The sequence below is a fragment of the Callithrix jacchus genome, chromosome 4, assembly GCF_049354715.1.
Source record: "Callithrix jacchus isolate 240 chromosome 4, calJac240_pri, whole genome shotgun sequence".
Classification (NCBI taxonomy): domain Eukaryota; kingdom Metazoa; phylum Chordata; class Mammalia; order Primates; family Cebidae; genus Callithrix; species Callithrix jacchus.
The window spans coordinates 60351323-60374175 of NC_133505.1; the positions used below are offsets into that span (position 1 = coordinate 60351323).

At 38.7% G+C, this 22853-nt stretch overlaps 1 protein-coding gene across 3 annotated transcripts in view; it reads right to left on the bottom strand.

Moving 5' to 3' along the window:
• Nucleotides 1-22853, bottom strand: part of PKHD1 (PKHD1 ciliary IPT domain containing fibrocystin/polyductin) — a 515189-nt gene that overhangs the window by 447979 nt on the left and 44357 nt on the right. For all 3 annotated transcript variants that reach the window (XM_035295877.3, XM_035295878.3, XM_078370699.1), the window contains 8 exons: nt 21992-22130; nt 20321-20448; nt 17073-17257; nt 16036-16158; nt 14706-14811; nt 13944-14219; nt 6421-6551; nt 4163-4298 (listed from right to left, as the gene is read on the bottom strand). In XM_035295877.3, coding sequence (XP_035151768.3) covers nt 4163-4298; nt 6421-6551; nt 13944-14219; nt 14706-14811; nt 16036-16158; nt 17073-17257; nt 20321-20448; nt 21992-22130 — 1224 coding nt within the window. The remainder of the gene's footprint in view (nt 1-4162; nt 4299-6420; nt 6552-13943; nt 14220-14705; nt 14812-16035; nt 16159-17072; nt 17258-20320; nt 20449-21991; nt 22131-22853) is intronic.

Consider the following 22853-nt stretch of genomic DNA (forward strand, 5'->3'; position numbering starts at 1 on the left):
GAGGCATTAACTTATTTACATGCAAAGGCAAATCAAGCAGTTTGCAGAGTTATCAGCCTTCATAACCAGCAAATAGCACCACATATTGGTTTCTTAACCTCTACTTTTCTACTGGTAGAAATCTGAAGCTATATTATGAATGTGCACTGACCCATACAGTAATGCCACACGTGAGTTTAGCAGTTCACAACTGACAGAGTACTCTCATGTATGTTATCCCACTTGATCCACATACTATCCTGATGATTTATATGGGCCAATTAATATGACTGGCATTTTGCATTTGAAGAAACTAAGCTCAGCAGCCACAGCCTCATAACTATTAATAATTAATAATTTTAAAAGTTGAGGCCTGAGCCCAGTCTTCTGGCTTACATTTCAATGTCTTTTTAGTTTAATTAGCAACTCTATTAAAATGTGTACACTATGAACACTTTAATGCAATTTCTTTTAACTCAAATATTTATTAAATACTATAATAGATGCTGCAAGGAGCACAAGATAAGTTAAAGATCCTGCCCTCAAAGAAGCCTCAACACTAGTTAACTAGGTGACAAAATTGCTTCAGTAAATACATATACTGTAAGAGTGGTAAAAATTAGGCACTGGGATTGCTCAAATCAGATCGTCATATCAGGGAAGGTTGAATGGGCAAGATGATAGTTGAATTGGAGTTTGAAAGAAACATCCAAAAAGAAAGTTTGATTTATCTTTAGATAAATTTATCTTTAGATAAATGATAAGCTCCCCTTAGAGAAGAGGGGGCTTATCATTTATTTCTAGAAATTTCACGGTTTTATCCAAAGCTTTTCATAGAACTTTCTCACCTAATCACCCAGTGGTTGGAAAGAAAAAAGAGAATTCGGTGACTTTCTGGAAGGTACAGGTAGGGGTTTGTTGTAGGGATAGGTCAAGTTGATGGTAGCTCTAGGGCCGAAGACCAAGAAAGCCAAGCCAGAGGGATGTCTGCTTAACTCAGTGGTTGGTGGTGACCACAAAGAGTTCAAAGCAGTAAAAAGATACGACTGAAAGTATCCTTCCAGTCTATAAGATAAATTGAAAAGACAGGGAGGGAGAAATCCAGTCTGCAGACGTTTTTAGTCTTAATGAAGTGGACCAAATCAAGTATGTAACAGCATAAGAGGAAACAAATGTCTTTACCCTTCCTTTGTCCCAGTGTGGCCACTGAGACATGGCTTGGGCTAGAGCATCTCTAGCTCCCTTAGCCTGCATCATTTGAGGACCACTGCAGAGCCGGTGTCTATGGGATTCCACGGCCAATTAGATGAGGAGGAGAAAGAGGTTGCTTAAAAGAGAAAAGTCAAAAAGAGTGATGTGGTATGGTGGGAAGACTATGAATCTGCTTTCAAATCCTTGATGTGCCATTTTACTACCTCTGTGACTTTGGGTGATTTACTTACAGCTCCCGAAGCCTTGGACTTTTCATCAATAACATGGTTAATAAAGCCCATCCCATGTGGTTTGTTGTAAGGATTAGGTTAGATATCCTGCGAAAGTATCTGGCATGATACAGAACCCGAAAGGTCCTCAGTTAACTTCATTTTCTTCCTCACTCCACATTCTCTTGGCTGCATGTCTTCCCAATCTCTACCGGGAAGTCTGAAGCTTCAATGCAGTAAGTACAAGGAATTTCAGTGCTGACCAATGAAAAAGACATGACTGTGAAGTGGCAGTAGCAGAAAACAAGCATTATTTGGGTGATATTTTGACAGATTCACAGAGGAGGAGGAAGTCTCCCAGTGTGAGACCTTCTGGAGGCAATGGTATAGGGCCACCATCCAGAAAGGGAGGAAGGCAAGGGAACTGGGAGAGGGTGGGAAGATGAGAGACAGGGGTTCTGTGTCCAGATGATGTCACTCAACAGCATGGTGGGTAACCTCTGGGACAGAGAGCTCCAAAGGCATCAGTGGCTTAGGGTATTTTATAGCCCCAGGTTTTCTTACCTATGGCTGACTGATCCACGCAGTTTTACAGGGCATGCAAAGCAAGAGGATTTTAAATGGCTGAAAATATGCTTATTCTGGCTACATAGGAAACAACTCAATGTGTCAAAGTTTGAATTTAGCATTGGGGACTTTTGAGCTAATGGATCCTGGGATGCTATGGAGAAGTAAAACAACATAGGGCCAATAGGCAGGGCCCACCTTTAGCTCATTTATAAAGCATTTGATATCTGGAAGAATGATGGTCTTCACTTCAACAAAGATTTATTGGGTGCTTACTCTATGCCAATTCCTGGGCTGAGTACTTTTACCTGTTTTTTCTCCTATTTTCATGATTACCTTGAAAGAATTATTTTCACCTGGCAAATGAAGAAACTGAAGACAAAGGAAGTTAAATATCTTGCCCAAGGAGTACAGTAAGTTAAACTAAATGTGGCCTAAGGCTATCTCTGTACCTTGAGTCTCTTACATGAAGACTGCAACTCAACTTTGTGAGTTAGCTGAGCCTCAGCGAATCACAGGCTGCCAAATAATCAGACCATGCTCCAGTAAGGCAAACAGAAAGCTGCAACCCATTAAGCTGTTCCCCGCCTCACTTCCATTTTCTGTCTATAACTGCTGCCTGCCCACGTGGCAGAGTGCAGCTCTCTGAATCTCTTCTGGTTCTAAGGGTTACCATTATTCTTTGTTCAAACAAATTCTGTTAAATTTAATTTCTTGAAAGTTATTCTTTATAACAAGTGGTTGAGCTTGGATTCATGCAGATCCCATTTTTCCTGACTGCAAAACCAACACTAATGGTCCTGCACGTCAAATTCATCACCACTCCGATCCTTGGTCCCTCTTATGCTTTTATTTTCATTTCATCTCAGCCTCACAGTCATCATCAGCATCATCTCCTGGATGGAAATGTGTAACGCTCCAACTTAAAAGAGGCATTCCCGTAAGGCTACTTCACTTTGTGGATTTTGTAACATGTTCTTTATTCTGCTTGTAGAAAGATTTAAATGCAAGTATAAATTTTGAAAAGAATGCATTGCATTGTGTATATCACCAACATAACTTCTGGAGCTCTTGGTCCATTGTCAAGCTAATCCTAGATGCCTCTGAGGTACTGATACAACATATTTATTCTTTTCATTACAGGTAAGGAATTTTATTAAAAGCCAAAATCACTGAAATCTGAATATAACATCGCGCTCTCCCTTCCCTTTCCTACTTCATTTGGAAGAATCTATACCAGTGAGGAATTTTACACACTTCAGTTGCCTGAGGCAGCAAATTCTTCTTCTGCACTATCTGAGCTGAATAATATTGGAAGCTAAAGGACACTTCTCCTTATTTATGTACTCTTGAGCTATGGAAAATGAAAATAGTACCAGAAAAATTGAGTCCAGTCTTTTTCTTTGGGAAATGAGATGGTCTTTTTATAATAAACCCTTAGATATGGCTACCCTAAACCCTGTTATCTGGCATTCAGTTCACCAGAAAGGAAAGTTACTTGCTATTCTTGCAAATCTATATGGCATTACACAATAATAAATTATTATAATTCTAACCTGTAATATCCTCTGATTCATCAAAGAAAAATTATATCATGTAGTTGGTGTTAACTAATCCATTCTTTATACATAGGATGTCTAAAGAAACAAGAATTCTTAATCAGAACATCCTATTCTCGAATCATATTAAATAACTGCTACAATAGAACTTGCTGTCAAAAAACAGTATTCTACATTTAACTACAAGTAGATAAGTACTTGGTATATATAAACAGATGACCTGTGTTCAAACCTTAGACAAATTACTTAATCTCTCTATTTTTAATTTTCTTTTCTGTAAATTGCAAGCAATAATCCTATAAATTAGTGGCAAGGATTAGGTCCATTATATGTTTATGCTATCATTATTCTCACATACTAAATGCTTGAGAAATATATTTTGGACTGCAACTTTTGAATTCCCACATTCTTTTCATGACGGAAATGGTTCCATCTGTACAATGGTTCTATTTTACAGATGGAAAAGCAGTATCAGGAGATTAATTTGATGATGGCTATGATGAAAACAGCAATCTCCTAGTTTTCAGGAAAAAACCTTCAATTCAAAATACAATAAATTTCACAGGACATTGATTGCCCTTTTTATAGGATCAATGCTTTAAAAAGGAAAACATCTTGCAGAATCACATATTTTACCTGCTATGTTGCTTGTGTTTCTGCTCAGAGTCACAATAACTGGATTTAAGGAAGAGACATATGTAAATGCTCTGGGAAGAACTGCAGAATAATCCCCTCTGATCACAGTCACATTCACAATGTGTCCATCTTTCCCCTGAAAAATCAATTTTAAAAATTAAACCTCAGTGTTATTTTAAAGTAGGACTGAGACTGACTGAGGGAAGAGAAGTCCATACAGAATTAGTTTAAAAAGTTAATTTTAAGAAAGTTGTTTTTAAAGAGTATATTTGCTACTTCCAAGTCTCTCTCTTCCTCCCAACCCTGCATACCCTCCCCATGCTGCCCCCCATGCACAGAGTGCCAAGTGCTTGGACTAGTAAGCAAGTGCAGTGTTAGATGCATAAGGACATGCTCTGAGGGGTAAATAATAATGATTTGCAATTAACACACCAATTGTTTCTGCAAAAATATGGCAATTTCAAATAAAAGTCTATACCTAAACTACTCATCAAGTATAAGAGTACTTTCAGGCATGTGACAACTCAGAAAATTTCCCTACAACACTCTGTCACAGAATGTTTCTTATGGTTATTATCTTATAAGATGAATAATAAAGATATAGACATAGATACACACACACACACACACACACATATGAAATCCAAGAAACAGTGATTCTACCCAATAATGCAATTAAAGTAAGTATTAGGATGAAATATGTAGAATAAATCTAGAAAACAGTTGGCTAGATTGAAACAGGAGAACAGAGATGGCTTCAAGGACAATGAATAACTGATATAATGGAACTTTTTTTAAAAAACGGTGGATTTTTCTTCTAAGAAAGACATGTTTAGAAAATAAAACATGAACTCTAGGGGGTAAAAAACAAAGAACTATAAAAGAAAAAATATATTGCCTGGTTCTGTCAGCATCATTTAAATAGTTATAATAATGTAAACATGTTTGATTTAATATAAATATGGTATTATAACTATATTCAAAAGAATTAAAGTGGTTGATTTAGGAAGGGGGACTTGAAGAACGGAGAAGAAGGGCAGGAGGGCATAACTTACTATTTTCCTTTTAACCTATGCATCTATCACTTGGATCAAAAGTAAAATTTGCTTTTTATTAATGTTTATTTTCTCTGGTAAAAAAATTAAGCAGTACATGTCTTACCCATTAAAATGGTAAATATATATTAAAATAATAAAGTGATAACCCAGTATTGGCGAACATGCCAAAAATCAGACACTTGCACAATGATGGTGGGAGTATAATTTGAAAGGGAATTTCAGATAACTGGATACTACATATCAAAAGCTTTAGACTTTAGATTGATTTATCCTGAGAAAATAAATGTGACCCCAAAAACATAGTTATTAGGATGATTAAAGTCCTGTTGTTTACAGTAAGGAATATTTAAAAATTATCTAAATGTCCAGTAATAGGGAATAGTTAAACAAATTAGAGTACAATCACATATTGGAATTGAATGTAGTTTACATATAAAAGCTAGCTTTTCATAATATTTAAGAAACCAGATGAGATTAAAATGTAGGACTAGTGATCAAAGAATATTTTGAATCTTATCTCCCAGGGGATCTTTACTGTGGGGTCATGGGTGTGCGAAGAATGTTGATATTGCTTAAGTCAACTCTGAATAGAAAGTTCAACAGCAGCTCTGAGTGTGACTCTTCCCCAACAGCACCAGGGAAAGGCCCAGACTCAAATCCCTTAATAGGCCATGCCATAGCACTAACTGAAAGGAAAGGAAGCTCTCAGGAACTTGTTTTTAAGGGGAAAAGGAAGCAATGGAGAATAACTAGGAAGATATTTCTTAGGAATCACACATTCTAGAAGTTTCTAAGTTCTACAATTTATATCCATCCTAGAAAACAAAATTGCCAGTGAAAACTTTGTTGTTTGCTTAATAGAGAAGAGAGATATCAAGATATATAAGCCTCCCAAGGCAACACCCAGAATGTGCAATAGATAAATTTATTTGTTATGTGTCACTAATACTCACTGAGAGTATGGACCAGAACTGCCTGGTTGCCTTCTTTTTAAATAAATTAATTGATGTTAACTACAAGCTCCGTTAGTGCTTGTTTCATACTTCATAGCAAAACAGACAATATAACCACTACAAGCATACTATCGTTACGAGAAGTTTACATCAGTTAATTTCGTTCTAAGAAGTGATTCACTGAAAATGTTAGATTAATATCAGTCACCCATGCAGAAAGAAAGAGATAACAAAGGAATACACTTACCCTGGGAGGAACTTTGCACTGAATTCTGCTTGAATTGCTTATAGTGACATTGATGGCACACGAGTAAGATCCAAATAATACCAGGCCAACACCTTCCAAACTAGAGCCTCGGATGGTGGCCCAGAGCCCTCCTGTAACAAAAACAGCATATTCATATGGAATCACCAGTCATACAGGCAGACAAAAATTAATTATGCACAAGATAGATCAAATGAAATTAAAATACAAAACTCCTCAGTCAAAACATAGGCAATGCTCAAACTGCAGGACAAAACTAGAGTTAAATATACCAACTATCATATAGAAAGGGAGAAATAGAGACAGGAGAGCAGAGAGAGGTAGCCCTGTATCCTGGGGAAGTTTAAGAGTAAAACAGGTACATAATCGTGCCACGAGTCAGAATAGGCAGGTTGTAGTCTCTGAAAACCCTTTCTGCCCTAGATTTTAAATATGATTCCTGCAACCCTATAAAACATACTTTTTTCTTAAGAAACCAAGTGTAACAAAGCATCATAGAAGGAACAGTGGCTGAGAGTCAGGGTCAGGGTCAGGGCCACAGATTGCTCAGCCACTTTAAGCAGGTCTTTGTAGTATGGTCCCTGAGCTGAAGGGTCAGCATTTTTCTCATCTTTAAAAAATAGTGTTAGTTCTTCCATCTTTGTGATTTGACACTACACATACTAGGTTCAGGTCACTGTGAAAATACAGAAATGACTGGCATCACCACCCACTGCCATCAGGATTTCTCTACTGACCACTAAAGAACAGCCACGGAAACCCCCATTTCTTCCCTGCAGATGTTAGCAAGAATAGAATTGGCTCCAGTTCTGCTATCATGGCACACGTTTTCATGGGGAGAAGCAGCCTTTGATCTAGCTGATGTTATATGATGATTCTGGTCTGCCATCTCCCCAGATGCTGATACAAGAGAGGCAGTGAGACCATCAAACAGAGCCTTGCACCCCTTGAGGTTGGGGAGGGGTGCAGAAGCAAGATTATCTTCAGGCATGTCGGGGACAGAAAGGGGAATCTACAAAACCTGACAAAAACCTTTGAGGATAGTATGACTCTGGTGGACTAACACCCTGAAGTTAAATGTGTAACTAAGAGCAATATACAATCATGATATAACAGAAACAATATCTGGAAACAAACTGCACAAAAAACTAACTTAAGAAGATTTAAAAAATTGAAAAATAATCTTTGAAATGCTATTGAAGAACTTAATGGATGGATTAAAACTTACATAAGAAAATGAAAATACATGGATCGAAAGAGTAAGCATCATAAAACTGACATTCTTTGTCAATTAAAGCATCAATGCAATTTCAATAAACACATAAACAGAATTTGTAATTTACACAAGCTGATTCTTAAGTTTAACGAAAAGTAAACAAGAAGAGCCAGAAAACAAAATTTCAAAAATAAGTGTAAAGAGGTCTTCTGCCAGATATTAAACTATCTTATACAATACCTATGGTATCAACTATGTGGTAAAATATAGTTCAGAAAGAAATGCAGATCAATATGAGGCTACAGGGCATGATACAAGTGACATTTCACATAAGTGCAAAATAAAAGGATTATTTATTCAGTAAATACAATGAGTAAATGTCACTGAAAAAACTAAATCTGAATTTCTACCTCACATGCTTCACCAAAATAAATACCCAATTTAGCAAATATTTAAACATAAAAAAGAGTTTTTTAACTAGAAGGAAACGTGGCAGAATTTTTATTTTCACATAATTTCAGAGTTGCAAAGTCTATACTATTATACAGGTCCTAAAGCCACAAAAGGAAGATATATCCTATTATGTAAAATTTAAAAATATTTATGAATTGCCAAAATAGAAAACTTATAAAAATGATAATAAAGAGCAAATATTCTTAATACATAAAATGCTCCTAAAAATCAGTAAGAAAGAACAGTAACTCCATTGGGAAAAACGGGCTAAGGAATCAACAGACACTTCGCTGAAAAATAAACACAGTGCCCTTAAACACATGAAAAGATATTCAATTTCTCAATAAGATCAATGCAAATTAAAACTACAATGAAATATTCTTTTTCTCCTATAAAATGGGTAAATATTGAAAGGGTTGGGAGCACACCGTGTTAGTAAAATGTGGTAAATAAACACTCATATGCATTGCTGTGTAGGTAATAAATCATGCAATCTCTAAAGAGAATATTTTTATATTTATCAAAATGTTTAATGCATATAACCTCTTGACCCAGCAATTCAACTTCTAAGAAATTAAGCTACTATTTTCACACATGTACAAAATGGGACAACTACATACATACAAAATAATAAAGTTGGGCCCTGTCTCCCACATCCCCACCAAAATTTATGTTTTTACCCTAGCTCCCAATAATTCCAATTGTGATCTTATTCAGAAATGGGATCTTAGCAGATGTAATTAGTTAAATTAAGATGAGGTAATACGGCCGGGCGCGGTGGCTCAAGCCTGTAATCCCAGCACTTTGGGAGGCCGAGGCGGGTGGATCACGAGGTCAACAGATCGAGAACATCTTGGTCAACATGGTGAAACCCCGTCTTTACTAAAATTACAAAAAATTAGCTGGGCACGGTGGTGCGTGCCTGTAATCCCAGCTACTCAGGAGGCTGAGGCAGGAGAATTGCCTGAACCCAGGAGGCGGAGATTGCGGTGAGCCGAGATCGCGCCATTGCACTCCAGCCTGGGTAGCAAGAGCGAAACTCCGTCTCAAAAAAAAAAAAAAAGATGAGGTAATACTAAAAAACAATAAGGCCCTAGTCCAATGTGACTGGTGTCTTTATAAAAAGGGAAGATATGGGCCAGGTGTGGTGGCTCGCATCTGTAATCTCAGCACTTTGGGAGGGTGAGGCAGGCAGATCACGAGGTCAGAAGTTCAAGACCAGCCTGGCCAGCATGGTGAAACCCCATCTCTACTAAAAATACAAAAAATTAGCCCGGCATGGTGGTGCCTGCCTGTAGTCCCAGCTACTTGGGAAGTTGAGGCAGGAGAATTACTTGAACCCGGTAGGCAAAGGTTGCAGGGAGCCAAGATCATGCCATTGTACTCCAGCCTGGGCAAGAGTGAGACTCCGTCTGAAAAAAAAAAGGGAGGGGTGGAAATTTAGACACAAACAAGACACAGAGAGAATACTGTGTCAAGATGAAGGCAGAGATTGGGGTGGTGTTCTATTAGCTAAGGAACACCAAAGATTGTCTGTAAGACACAAGAAGGTAACAGAGAGACATGGAACAGAGTCTTCCTCAAAGTTTGGTTTGAGGAAGTTTGGCCTTAATCTCAGACTTCTGGTCCCCAGAATTGTGGGACAATAAATTTTTGTCATTTAAGACGCCAGTTTGTGGTACCTGATTGCAGCAGCCCTAGCAAACTAACACAGACCCCTACCTCATACCATGTATAAAAATTAACTCAAAATGAATCAGGTACCAAAGAGCCAAAACTATAGAAAGAAGAAAACATGGGCATAAATCTTTGTGACACTGGATTAGGCAATAGTTTCTTAGATAATAACACCCAAAGTACAAGCAGTAACAACAAATATAAACTGAACTTCACCAAAATTAAAAATCTGTGTGCTTCAAATAACACTATTTGAAAAAAAGTGAAAAGGCAACTCTCAAAAGGAAAGAAAATATTTTCAAATTATTTATCTGATAAGTGATTAGTATCCAAAATACTTTAAGAACTCTTATACCTCAACAATAAAATGACAACCCAATTTACAAATTGGCAAGATTTGAATAAGCATTTCTACAAAGATGTATAAATTGCCAATAAGCACATGAAAAGATACTCGGCATCTTTAGTCATTAATTATTAGAAAAATCAAAACCACAATGAGGTATCACCTCATGCCCATTAAGATGGCTACTATGAAAAATAATAATAATAACAAGCACTGATGAGGAGGGTGTGGAAATATTGTGATATGGTCTGGCTCTGCGTCCTCACCCAAATCTCATATCAAATTGTAATTCCCAATGTTATGGGGGAGGGTCCTGGTGGAAGATGATTGGATCATGGGGGCAGATTTCCGTCTTGCTATTCCTGTGATAGTGAGTTCTCACAAAATCTGGTTGTTTAAAAGTGCATAGCACATCTCCCTTTGCTCTCTCTCTCCCGTCGCCATGTGAAGATGTGCTTGCTTCCTTTTCATCTTCTGCCATGATTGTAAGTCTCCTGAGGCCTCCCCAGCCATGCCTACAGCCAGCTGAACTGTGAGCGAATTACACCTCTTTTCTTTATAAACTTTCCAGCCTCAGGTAGTTCTTTATAGCAGTGAAAGAATGAACTAATACATATTGGAACCCTCTTATATTGCCAGTAGGAATGTAAAATTATGCAGCCATTTTGGAAACAGTTTAGTAATTCTTCAAGAACTTAAACATGGCGTTTATGTTTGACCCAGCAATTCCATTTTTAGATATGTACCCAAAAGAACTGAAAGCATATATTCACACAAATCCTTGTATGCAAATATTCATAGCAGCCTTATTCATAATAACCAAAAAGTGGAAACAATTCAAATGCACATGATGAGATGGATGGAAAACAAAATATGGTATGTCCATACCATGTAATATTGTTCAGTCATAAAACTGAATAAAGTACTGATACATGCTACAACAAACATGAACCTTAAAGATATCATGCTCAGTAGAGAAGTCGGATGCAAGATGTCACATATTGCATTATTTTGTTTATATTAAATGTCTAAAATAGGCAAATTCATTTAGACAGAAAATAGATCTGTGATTACCAGGTACTGGGAAGAGGGAGGAAGAGTGAGTTACTACTAATGTATACAGATTCCTCTCCAGAGTGATAAAAATGTTGTCGAATCAGATGGTGGCAAGGTATCTTTGTGAATATATTGAAGACTACTGAGTTTACACTTTTTAAAAATGAGTTTTATGATATGGGAATTATATCTCAATTTTTTAAATTAAAAAAGAGATCCTTGGGGCAAAGAAAACAAAATTATCTCTACCTACTTCTAAGATGTACTACCCCAGGCCAAGCCAACATTCTCTCTCCCGTGGATGTCTGTCACACCCTCCTAACTGGTCTTGCTGGTTTCATCTTTGCCTCCCTACAGTGAGTTCTCACACAGCAGCCTAAGTCAGATCATGTCACTTCACTTGAAATCCTCAATGGCCACCATCTCACTCAGAATGAAAGCTGAGTAAGCTGAGGGCCATTCATATCCCCCAAGGTCATATAGTCTGCTCTGGGTCTTTTTCTACCACTTTCCCTTCACTCAATCTACTCCAGCCATGGTAACCTCCATGGCATTTTTAGAACAAGCCAGGCTCACTTTGACTCAAGATACTTTGTCATTTGATGTTCCTTCTGACTTGAACTGTCTTCTCCAAGATTTTCCCAGAATTCATTCCTTCACTTCACCCGTATCTCCCTTCTCTAAGGCTTCTCATGTCATTTCTCCAATGTCAATGACCATCCCATCACAACCATTCACTCCGTCTCTCTTCATCCCCCTCCCTTCTTATTCTTCATCCTACACATTTACCATCACCACCCCAAGAACAGAACTTTTGTTTTTATTTTCTGTATCCCCAGCATTAATAATGCCTGCCATATCATATGAGCTAAATTGTCATTATGATTATTGTTGATGGTAACAATTAAAAGTTGAAGAGATGATGATATCTTGCCACTCTCACTTGAAAGTTTAGACTATGGCCACACAAGGGTCCATACCTTAAAAGAAGACAATGCTATCTCAGCACAAAAATGCATGAAGAAAGAATGCAAAGCAAAGCCAAGATTTTCCTCAGAAAAATCCTTTCAAGGGTTTTGCTTCTGCAAATGGGTAGGTGGTGATTTATCACATTATTGTCCTCATTCATTACATATGCAAATATTCTGTAAATTTCCTGTTGGTAGGCTCCAGCCTGGTTCTCTTTAAAACTCCTAGAGCATTGTTTTTCAAACTATACTTTTCATAGAGATGAACTGAAGACCTGTTAAGATGCAGATTGATTCAGAAGGTCGGAGGTGGAGCCTGAAACTCTGCATCTCTAAGAAGCTCATGGGTTTTACAGACACTCCTGGTCCAGGACCACACTTTAAGGACCAGGGTCTTCAGCACCTCCCACAGGGCTGTAGGGGATGGCCCAATCAGTGTTCAGTGAGTACTGATGAACTCAGAGTGGTAGGGCAAAGGAAGAATTAATAGAAAAAGTTTAAATCCAGTAATAAGGAAAGCAGCAGCTAGAGCCTCTCTCTCTCCCTCTCCCTTTCTCCATAGTCTTAATAAAAGATAATTCGCATCTGCTTGGCATATCCCTTCTCAGAGTTTTCCATCTTTTGCTAAAATAATGTACAGTCCTCCTAGAAATCCCTTAACTAAACAGCATGTTCTGAAAGGGTAACCAACTCATTCCAATTTTCCTAAGACCAAGTTTTAGCACTAAAAATTCTTCATCCCAGTTTTAAAACTGAGTCCTGTGTCCTGGGAACCCCCTCAATCCCAAGCAAACTGGGAAAGTTAGCCACCCTACCTGTGCAAAGCACTTTGTCTAGGGTAAACGGAAATGACTGAGTCACCTGTTTGCCTTAAAGTGTCTACAGACTAGTGGAGGGAGCTAAAGAAGGCATGTGTTGCCTGAACAGCAAAGGTAACTTTGATCAAAGCCCCTTATAAATCTAGAGAGAAAACTACAGTATGCCCTACACTCAAACCAATCATTCTGGGTTAATACAGAATATGATCTTTCACTCTGAGCTCATATATCATCTGACCTTCCTTAAATCATGGAGAAATAAGTGCAAGTTATGCTTACTCTGTTTAATGTGCAGAAAAAAAGGTGGGTGGGCCTCATAATTCACTCTTCTAGGCAAAATAGGGTCGGAAAAAAACGTCTGTTTTCTTGAAGAATGAGTCTGTGGCCAAACCACACTGCTTTTAAATATGTCCTAAGCTGCAATCCTCTGACCTCCAGAATAAACCATGACAAAAATCCAAAGCACTAAAGAAAAGGGTTTAATGCTCTAATGTTTATTCATTAGCATACATAAGCATCAGTATTCCTGAGACTCTTAGCTGGCTGTGTCCTTCAGAAAGCAGAAAGTCATGGAGAAATCTTTGGTTTTCCATAGAATTAATCCAATCTATAAGGCTCTGTTGACAAGACCGACCACCCTCTGTACTGCCCACTGCTCAAATGGCAATTGGTTTTGCATGCCAGCCAAGTATCCAAGTGTGCATCAGTTCACAAACTTGTGAAATATCAACCCATCTACGAAAGTTATGTAGGACCCAATTAGACCTGACATCACCAGCCAAACGACAATCCTTTCTGTGGCAAGTGAGTTCATGTAAGGGCTCAAATGTCTGTTGCTCGTTTAAATTCTTAGGTTAGAAAACAGAAGACTGTGAATCATAGTGGATATGGAATTTACTACATAGCAGGACTAGATTCCTATCAGCAAGAACACTAGCTTCAGACACACTATGAGACCCTCCCCAGATTACCAGTCTCTGCAGCTCTGGAAGGCTCCACAGCATCCAGTCTAGGTTCCACGTTCAGGAAGAGGTCTTCTCCAGTGGCGCTGATGGCAAGACCAGAGGGTCTCACCAACATCAAGATCCGATGCACTCCAACAGGCAGCAAGCCTGTCTGACAGACTACATTGGTCTGGTTTGAGAAAATAACTTTGCAATTTGTTTTATTCACTGTAACCTCCAAGAACTGGGAGTCACCAGAGAAACCAGTTCCGGTAATATAAACCATTAGGTTGATGTCACCATCTTAAAGGCGGAAATAAATTTAAAAAATAAAACAATCTATCAGTGATAGCACTTCATTTAAGAGACCTCTCTCTATCATCAGATGTTTATTCTTTTCTCCCTTCCCCTCCCAAAATTCAAGGAGCTGAATGCTGGCTTAAAAAGTGGATATCTGTATTTATTATTGTAGTACACAGCTCCTATCTTAAATTTTCTCAAACTAGTGAGAAGACATCACTGCTCAATTTTTCAAAAGAACATAATATTTCAAAATAAAGGACAAAGACAATAAATATTTTTAGTCATCAAAAGTCCATTTGTCTCCACTTCAAATCATGACCATATCCCTAAGATGGACCAAAACATACACTTTCACTCAACCTCCACCTAAAGAGCTAATGTATCTTCTATCCCGCCCCACCCCCCATCACCAGCTACCTGGCCTCTAACAAAATCACTGCAAGTCTCAGGTTTATGCCCATCTCAGAGCCCAGTCATAAATCATACCAATGGAGTACCACACAGAATGGACCCAGGGAGTTGACCCTTGGAGGTACTGGAAAGAGCAGGAACCTGAGCAATAAGCTGGTACATCATTCACTCGCACAACCACCTGAAACAAGGCAGAATTTCTTTTCAATTTTATGCATTTCATATCTACCAGGGTATTCATGAAGTATTTGTGAAACTTTCCCAAGCTGAAATGTGTTAATGATTTGCTTATTCTTATTCCTTTTCTTCTTTTTTCCCAGTAATTAATCTTAAATTGCAATGAATGGCTCAAAACACATAAAGATTTCTTAAAATGATGGTGGACATGCTGAAACCCATTTCTGTAATTAAATGGGCTAAATATTGAGTAAATTTTCTCTCTGTCATATAGAAGTATATTTCATAAACTTAAACTGAATAAGGACTTCTTACCACTCTGTGTTTCCAACCAGGCACCCACTTTATGTGGCAAGCCCTTTATTTGCTAGTAAAGACAGGCAAAGTTGGCAATGTTCCTTCCACCATTGCTACATGAATATATAACTGAAGACTAGAGTGTATTTGTACACTTTATTTTGAGTCTCTTTTGTCATAGAATGGTAGATCCCTAAAAAGAGGCTACATATATTTTCCTTTCACTGGAACTAATGTTAATCTAATAGAACTCAAAAACTACTTGGAAATGAGAAAAGTAAAAAGATATGACTCCACTGATTCTCTAATGAATGAAAATACATTAATAGCACACAGTTTTTATTTATGGCAGTATTTCCTTATTGAGGGAAGATGTATTAGAATTGCATGTGCAATAAAGAATACTTCGATTTTATCTATACCGTTTCACTTTTTCCATAAAGATAATAAATATAAATATATCAAAATATATCAATTTTCAGTTTGGGTACCCAGGTGCTGACAATATTATTCTTAATTGGCTTTGTATTTTAAAACTTTCTCAAGTTAAAATCAGATGACCTATAACAGGAATATGGAAGATAGGAAAAAATAAAAGGACATTTTAAAGACAAAAGGAATGACTTAATGCATTTACTTTTCAATACCACCAGGTGAAAGCATAAATCATATTTAGCTATAGAGATTCTCAATTTTTTGCCATACAATAGTATCAATAATTATAATAGAATATTGTGGTTACAAGGCATTTATATTTTTGGAGACTTGTACAAATCTTGTAAGGGTAGAAAAAGGACAGCCATAAGTACCCCTGTTTTACACATTGGCAAAATGACCCCTAAGAGCTCAATCAATTGGTCCATGTTACAAATCAGTGCTGAGTTAGACTTGAAACTGGAGTTTGCACTTAGGGAGACCCATCTGCTCTCACCTGACTATGCTGGTTGGCAGTAGCCAACATGTCTCCAAATATAGGTCCAAGAAAAACTCCACCATCATATACCACACGAGTGGCTGCAACAGGCTTCACTCCAGTAAGGTTTTCGTCAGAGACCTGAGATGGTTACATTTCTGGTAAATTCTGTCATGGAACAGAAATCTAATCTTGTCTAATCAAATAATAAAGGGTCTTTTCGCATTGTGTTTCAGATAATCAGAAAGCTAGAAAGTGAAAATGGAGTGACAGAGAATTGAAACATAGAAATCTAACAGTAAATAATAGCTAAGGAAAGCCTCAGTAGATTAGAGAAATATTTATTTGCAAGTTGATTGCCAAAAGAGGTACAATCAACCAATCTTCTAAGTCTTGAGATACATTGCTTCTCCATGATTTTCCATTTTACATGTTTGCCATCCAAAATATTAAAATAAAGTGGGAGGAAACAGTGCCAGGAAATAAGAGCAAGGTCTCTCATTCTTCCTCCACCTCCTTTCTAGAATTTCTTTTGAAAACAAGATAACCCACAACACCACATAACTAGGAAAAATTTTCATCTTGGGCTTCATTTTATAATAATCAAATGCTAGATGATCATTAGATTATTTTTTAAAACCCTAAATATGCAAGAGCATCTGGTTTTGTCATTATACAAAGACAGCAAATTCTTTTCTAAACTTCCTTCTGCTATGCCATCTGCTTCCACGATCATCTAAGTCAATCACATCTGCTTAAATTATCCAATAACAGATGTAGAATTATTGTATGGTGGACACTGACCAACAACTCCACTACCTACACTGAGTTAGGAAGGAAGATGTTGGGTTTAAATTGCTTTTTCAGGGATATGAGATACAAAATATGGGTTGAAAACTTCCAGAAAGAAAGATCATATAATCCCTTTACTTGAATATTCCAACAAAATTAATAATTCATGACAGTTTCCATTTGTATAATTCTGATTCCGTTTTTATTTTCGGAATTTCTCCAGGGCAGCAAATCTATACCATGAAAATGGATACTATACATACCCTGATAAAATTTGGCAAATCCCCAGTCTGAGTGGACCAGGACAAGGTCCATACATGTTCGTAGCAAGTGTTTACATCCTCTTTCACAGTGAAGTCACTGGCATTGAGGTACCTGGATGTGAAGTTATCAGCATTATTCTGTAAGAGCTGGTGAAGGTGATGAGCAGAAATGTGTACAGGAACATCTGTGAGAGAAGGTTTTGATTCAGAAAACACAGACACTAATTAATCCACCTTATACTTTCATCATCAAGGATAATACAATAAATACCAGGATGCCTATCAAATTTTCAGGAGATCCCTCTGTTAAAATGGAGCTTCAGTAGAATCCCCAGCCCTAGTTAAACCATTTTTTCCCAAGGTAAAGACAAGTAAATGCCCCACTCTTTACATTACACTTTGATCATACCATATCACATAGCAATCAGCACAGCCACGTCAGATAAAACCATCTCAACTGTCAACTCAAAATGTCAACTCACACGCCCTTGTAATGCCTAAAAGTCTAATTAAACATTAGATTTTCCCTGGAAAAATTTAGCTGGCCCTGTGAACAGAGAAAAGTTGGCCACTTTTCACAGGGAGTGACGGAGGCGTACAGCAGTTGACACCCATAAAACTTGGCCAGCCTAGCTTAGGAATGTTGGCATTTAACTTCAGTTTCTCTATTAGGATTTTATTTAAGCCCAACCACCTGCTTCCCCATTCCATGTCCCCACAGAGGAATAACAGCTCTCTGTGTTTGAACTCTGCTCGCTTTGTGCTTTACCAGAAGTTCCCATTTCATTAGCTGATCCCAGCAGCCCTGTGAGATGGGTCATTGGGTACCCTAATGCCTACTTTAGGGATGAAGAAAATGAAGCTCAACCCTATTCAGAAGCTTGCCAACACAGAAAGACAGGTTTACATGAAAACCCAGGTTGCCTTCTACCTACTCAAGAGCATTTCTCTTAAATTCCACACTGCCCTGAAGGGTTAATACAATAGCACTGAGTTTCCAAATTGCGAACAAAATTCTTATCCTTTTTCAAAACACTTTTCTATATTTATACAGAATTTCAGATTCATCATCATTCAAAAGGCCAGGCCAAGGCCGACTTCCTTGTTGTTGTTTTGCAGGCGGTGATCTGAGGATCATCAGTGATAGAAATCAGTAGCAGAAAGTCTCTACGGAGAAGCTGTCATCCATGAGAAGTAAAATCAAATATAAATAGCACAGTAATGGGCCTCGTAGAGGCTGGGCACAGTGGATGTCTATTCCCCCATTTACCAGAGTCAGCACCTAGGGATCTTCCACTTCTCCTGAGTCACCCTATTATGGTAAAATCCCCACTCCATTCCTCCCACCTAAGAAGGTCCTGTGCAGGCCTAGTGACTTTCTGCTTGGGAGGGCAAAAGACTTTTGGACCATGTGCCAACATTTTTTTTTTTTTTTGAGACAGAGTCTCACTTTGTCACCCAGGCTGGAGTGCAGTGGTGCAATCTCCACTCACTGCAACCTCCACCTCCCAGGCTCAAGCAATTCTCTGATTCAGCCTTCCTAGTAGCTAGGATTACAGGCACCCGCCACCATGCCCAGCCAATTTTTTTATATTTTCCAAGTAGTTATTGTAACAGATTGAACATTAAATTTATACAGTTTGCAATCCAAAATAGTTACTGGAAGTTTGTTGTTTTGTGTGTGTATGTTTACTTTTAGTGTACATTTGTTTTTCTAAACTTTTTGGCACAGTTTTCTGGGGGCGTTCAGACTGCCACAATACAAGTCAGGAGAGGGCGTTTTCTTTGTGCTGCCAGTTCTGATCACTTAAATTTGGGTTTGTTTGGGTTGTGACCTTTTTGTTCTTGAAGTCTGCATTATTTGTAACAATTGTACTTTTATTTTTCTGTATCCTCTAATGCTAGTTTTCTTCTTCTCCCCCCTCCCTCCCATTTCTACATTCACAGTTGAACCATATTATTAGAAAAGGCACCTTGATGAAAAGATCAGGATAGGAGCTCTGACCATTCCTCAGTGTTTTCGCTACAGTAATTAAAAAAAAACTGAAGAGCATATTTTTAGTAGAGTCAGGGTTTCACCATCTTGGCCAGGCTGGTCTTGAACTCCTGACCTTGTGATCCATCTGCCTCAGCCTCCCAAAGTGCTGGAGTTACAGGCGTGAGCCATGGCACCCAGCCTCATGTTCCAACTTTTATACAGCCCCTCCCAAGTTCTACTGAGCCTTGCTTTTGATTCCCCATGTTTCTGCCAAATAAGTAACATATCATTATCACTTCTAATCTTTGTTCTTTGTGCATTTTGCATATTCTTGAAGATTCACAAACACTACTCTAATTGCACCTGAAAGTTCTTTCTACATTTGTTGGGACCACTAAAATCCTCCATAGTATATGATGTCACCATTAAGTTTAACTCTGAAGGACCATGGATACCATATATCTTGACCTATAAAACTCTAGAGAGAAGAGGACTGACCCAGGAATCAAATACCCAGGTTCACAACTGGACCAGTCATCAGCTATTTGTATGACCTCTCAGCAAGCCTCAGTGCAGTTGGCTGAATGGTGAAACCCCTGAAAGATGGCATAATAACCTAATCCCCAGAAAATATGAATGTTAAAAGAATAAACTGCATATGGTAAAAGATGTGGCTAAGCATCTTAAGAGGAGAAATCTGTCCTAGATTATCCCAGGTGGACCTTAAATACTGTTATATAATAGGTATCCTTTTAAGAGAGAGGCAGAGAACATTTTGAGATAGAAGAGGAAGAAGCAACTTAACCACAGAGGCAGCAGTTGGAGTGATATGGCCACAGCCAAGACATGCCAGCTGCCACCAGAAGCCAGAAGAGGCAGGAGCAAATCCTTCCACAGGAGTGTGGCCCTGCTGACAACTTGCTTGTGGACTTCCAGCCCCGAGAACTGAAAGGAAATCCATTTTTGCTGTTTGAAGTCACCAAGTTTGTGGTAACTCCTTACAATAGTCCCAGGAAGCTGACCCACTCAGCTGACCCACTCATATGTGTACATCTAGAATCTTCCACATCTCCAAAATGTAAAGGTTGGGTAGTATTAATAGTAAGTCCTTTTCCAAATCTTTTATTTTAAGAATGTCACTTTCAGACTCTGGAAAATAAAGGAAATACTTTTAATACTATCACCTGCCTGACCACCTTGCAGGATGTTCCCCTGGGAATGCCCTTAAATATGTGAGTGAGAAGTGTTGCACCCTCATTCGCCCCCTTACCAGAAATCACTGTAGTAGGAAGTTGGATGCGAAAGTGTCCTCCTAGAGGTGGACTCATCTGCTGTCGTCTCTGTATCGTCACCAGGACAAGTCCAGATCCCTGATCTGTTCCTTCAGTGGGCACAGAGCTGTTGCACATCAGAAACAAAGCATTAACGTCTGGGTTGGGGTGTGCACCTAGGAGGACCTTGTCTGAAGGGTCTCCTGTCTTGCTTAGGCTGGAGCCTTCCAGAAAGAGCTAAGGGACCTGAGGAAATTCAGAAAGGGAGTTTTCAGGACCACTCGATGTGAGAATTATTTCAGAGTAACTTAATTCACCTCTATCATTTCAGAGTCAAAAATGTTGGCATTTAGAACCTGCCAATATGGTGGGCTTCCTTTCTGCCACTGAAGATATCTCACTCCTTCATGTTCAATGGATGGTTTTACTGCTTTTCCTGCCCAGAGGACCATGAAACAAACATTTAGTCAAGGAAAGCAAAGCACAGATTCAAAATTTCTGCACCTGCCTTTGATACGCCATTGCAGCATGCTGTAGATACAAGAACTCATTTTGGAACATAGTAGAAAAAGATGAGGGAAAGAAACCTATACAGTTATGTATCACTTGATGGTGAGGATACATTCTAAGAAATGCATCCTTAGCCACTCTCATCATTGTGCAATCATCATAGAGCTTGCTTACACAAACCTAGACAATACAGCCTGCCACACACCTAGGCTGTATGGTATAGCCTGTTGGTCCTAGGCTATAAGCCTGCACAGCCTGTATCTGTACTGAATACTCTAGGCAATTGTAACACAATGGTATGTATTCGTGTATCAAAATATATCTAAACACAGAAAAGGTACAGTAAAAATATGGTAGTATAATCTTATAGGACCACCATCATATATTTGGTTCATCATTGAAAGAAACATTGTTATGTGGTGCATGACTGTATTGAGATCTATACATATATACACATATGCACAGTGTGCCTATATATATATATATCCCTACACACCTATACATATACATACATCAAAAGCAGAGCACTCAATTATTCCCATTCCACTTGGATTTAGGTGAAAAATTAAAAGAACAAATGAGAGTATACATGTGGTCCAGAAGCTCAGAAGGAGCTTAATCTTTAGTTACTGCTTTGTGAACTGTGGCTAGAAACGGTTATTACAAAGCAATGCTTATGGGGCTCTAGTGCCATCTGGTGGTGAGTTCTTAGAAATAGCTATTTTTCTTTTCTAGATACTTCAAAGGATTTCAATAAGATTAATACATAAGGAATGCAATGAGGGGAACAACAGCAACAAAAAGAACAATGGTGATGTGAACCTCTGAATAACACAAAATGCCACTCTTTTTAAAGTAACGGACTCGGAATTCGTTCTCCAAGTGTAGTCCCCGGGCTAGCAGAATCAGCATCAACAAGGAACTTATTAAAAATACACATTCTCAGGTTTTTCCCCAAACCCACTGAATTAGAAACTCTCACAGTAGGCCCAGTAATTTTAACAGACTTCCAGGTGAATCTGGTGCTGCATTCTCAAGATTGAGAACAGTGCTTTAAGCAACAAAACAGGTAGCTTTTCCTGATAAAAAGTCTCGCCTGTGTCCCCCTAGGCCAACAAGCAATCCTAAGAAGGGACAGGTATACAAAAACCACTCCTTACCGTGCAGTGATGAGCGGGAGCTCTGTGCCACACCCCGCCAGCCAGGAGGTGACACTGTAGACTGGAGGGGATCCCACCACAGAGACTGATTCCACCAGATGGCCCCCTGGGCGAGCCGTTCCAGAATCAGCTTGAGAAACTAGAGACCAGTGATCCAATTACTATCAAGTGACTCAAGATGGGAGACTCGCTGTGTGGAAAATCCCAGTTGGAGATGTGAGAGACTCAGATCTCAGCACACACCTAAAGCATAGATTTTTACTTATCCTGCCTCCTCTCCATGTAAAGAACACATGGAGAGGAGGCTGGAGGATCCGCCATTCTGTTTAGTACAAAAAGGAAAGTGCAAGATCCTGATTTAAGGAGATGAAGATTGATTCCATAGGAAAGTTCAATAAGCCCCCAGCCAGCACTCCCTATGCTCTTGGAGGCACTCCTACACAGTTAATCTATTGCAGTGTAGCCTGCCACCCTTTCCTCCTTTCCTTCCCACAGCCCCTGGCAACTCTAGAGATGTTCAGCTGACCCTCTAAGGAGCACTAAACTCAGAGGCACACATGGGAGTACTTGGGTATTTATCCATCCACAGTGTGGGGCCAGCACATGTGCAGAAAGAGTGCACGCTTTAAGAGAGACCACTAGTCAAATCCTAATTTTTTCACTTCTATTGAATGCCCTCTCAGCTAATCCACATATGCTCCATAAGACTCAGTGTTCTTATTTGTAAAGTGGGGATTATGACATGCTTGATTGACAGCAATCTGCAAGGCAAGGAGAGTTTAGTGAGACTTAAGATTTGAGGCTGGGTGCTGTGGCTCTTACCTGTAATCCCAGCACTTTGGGAGGCCAAGGTGGGCAGATC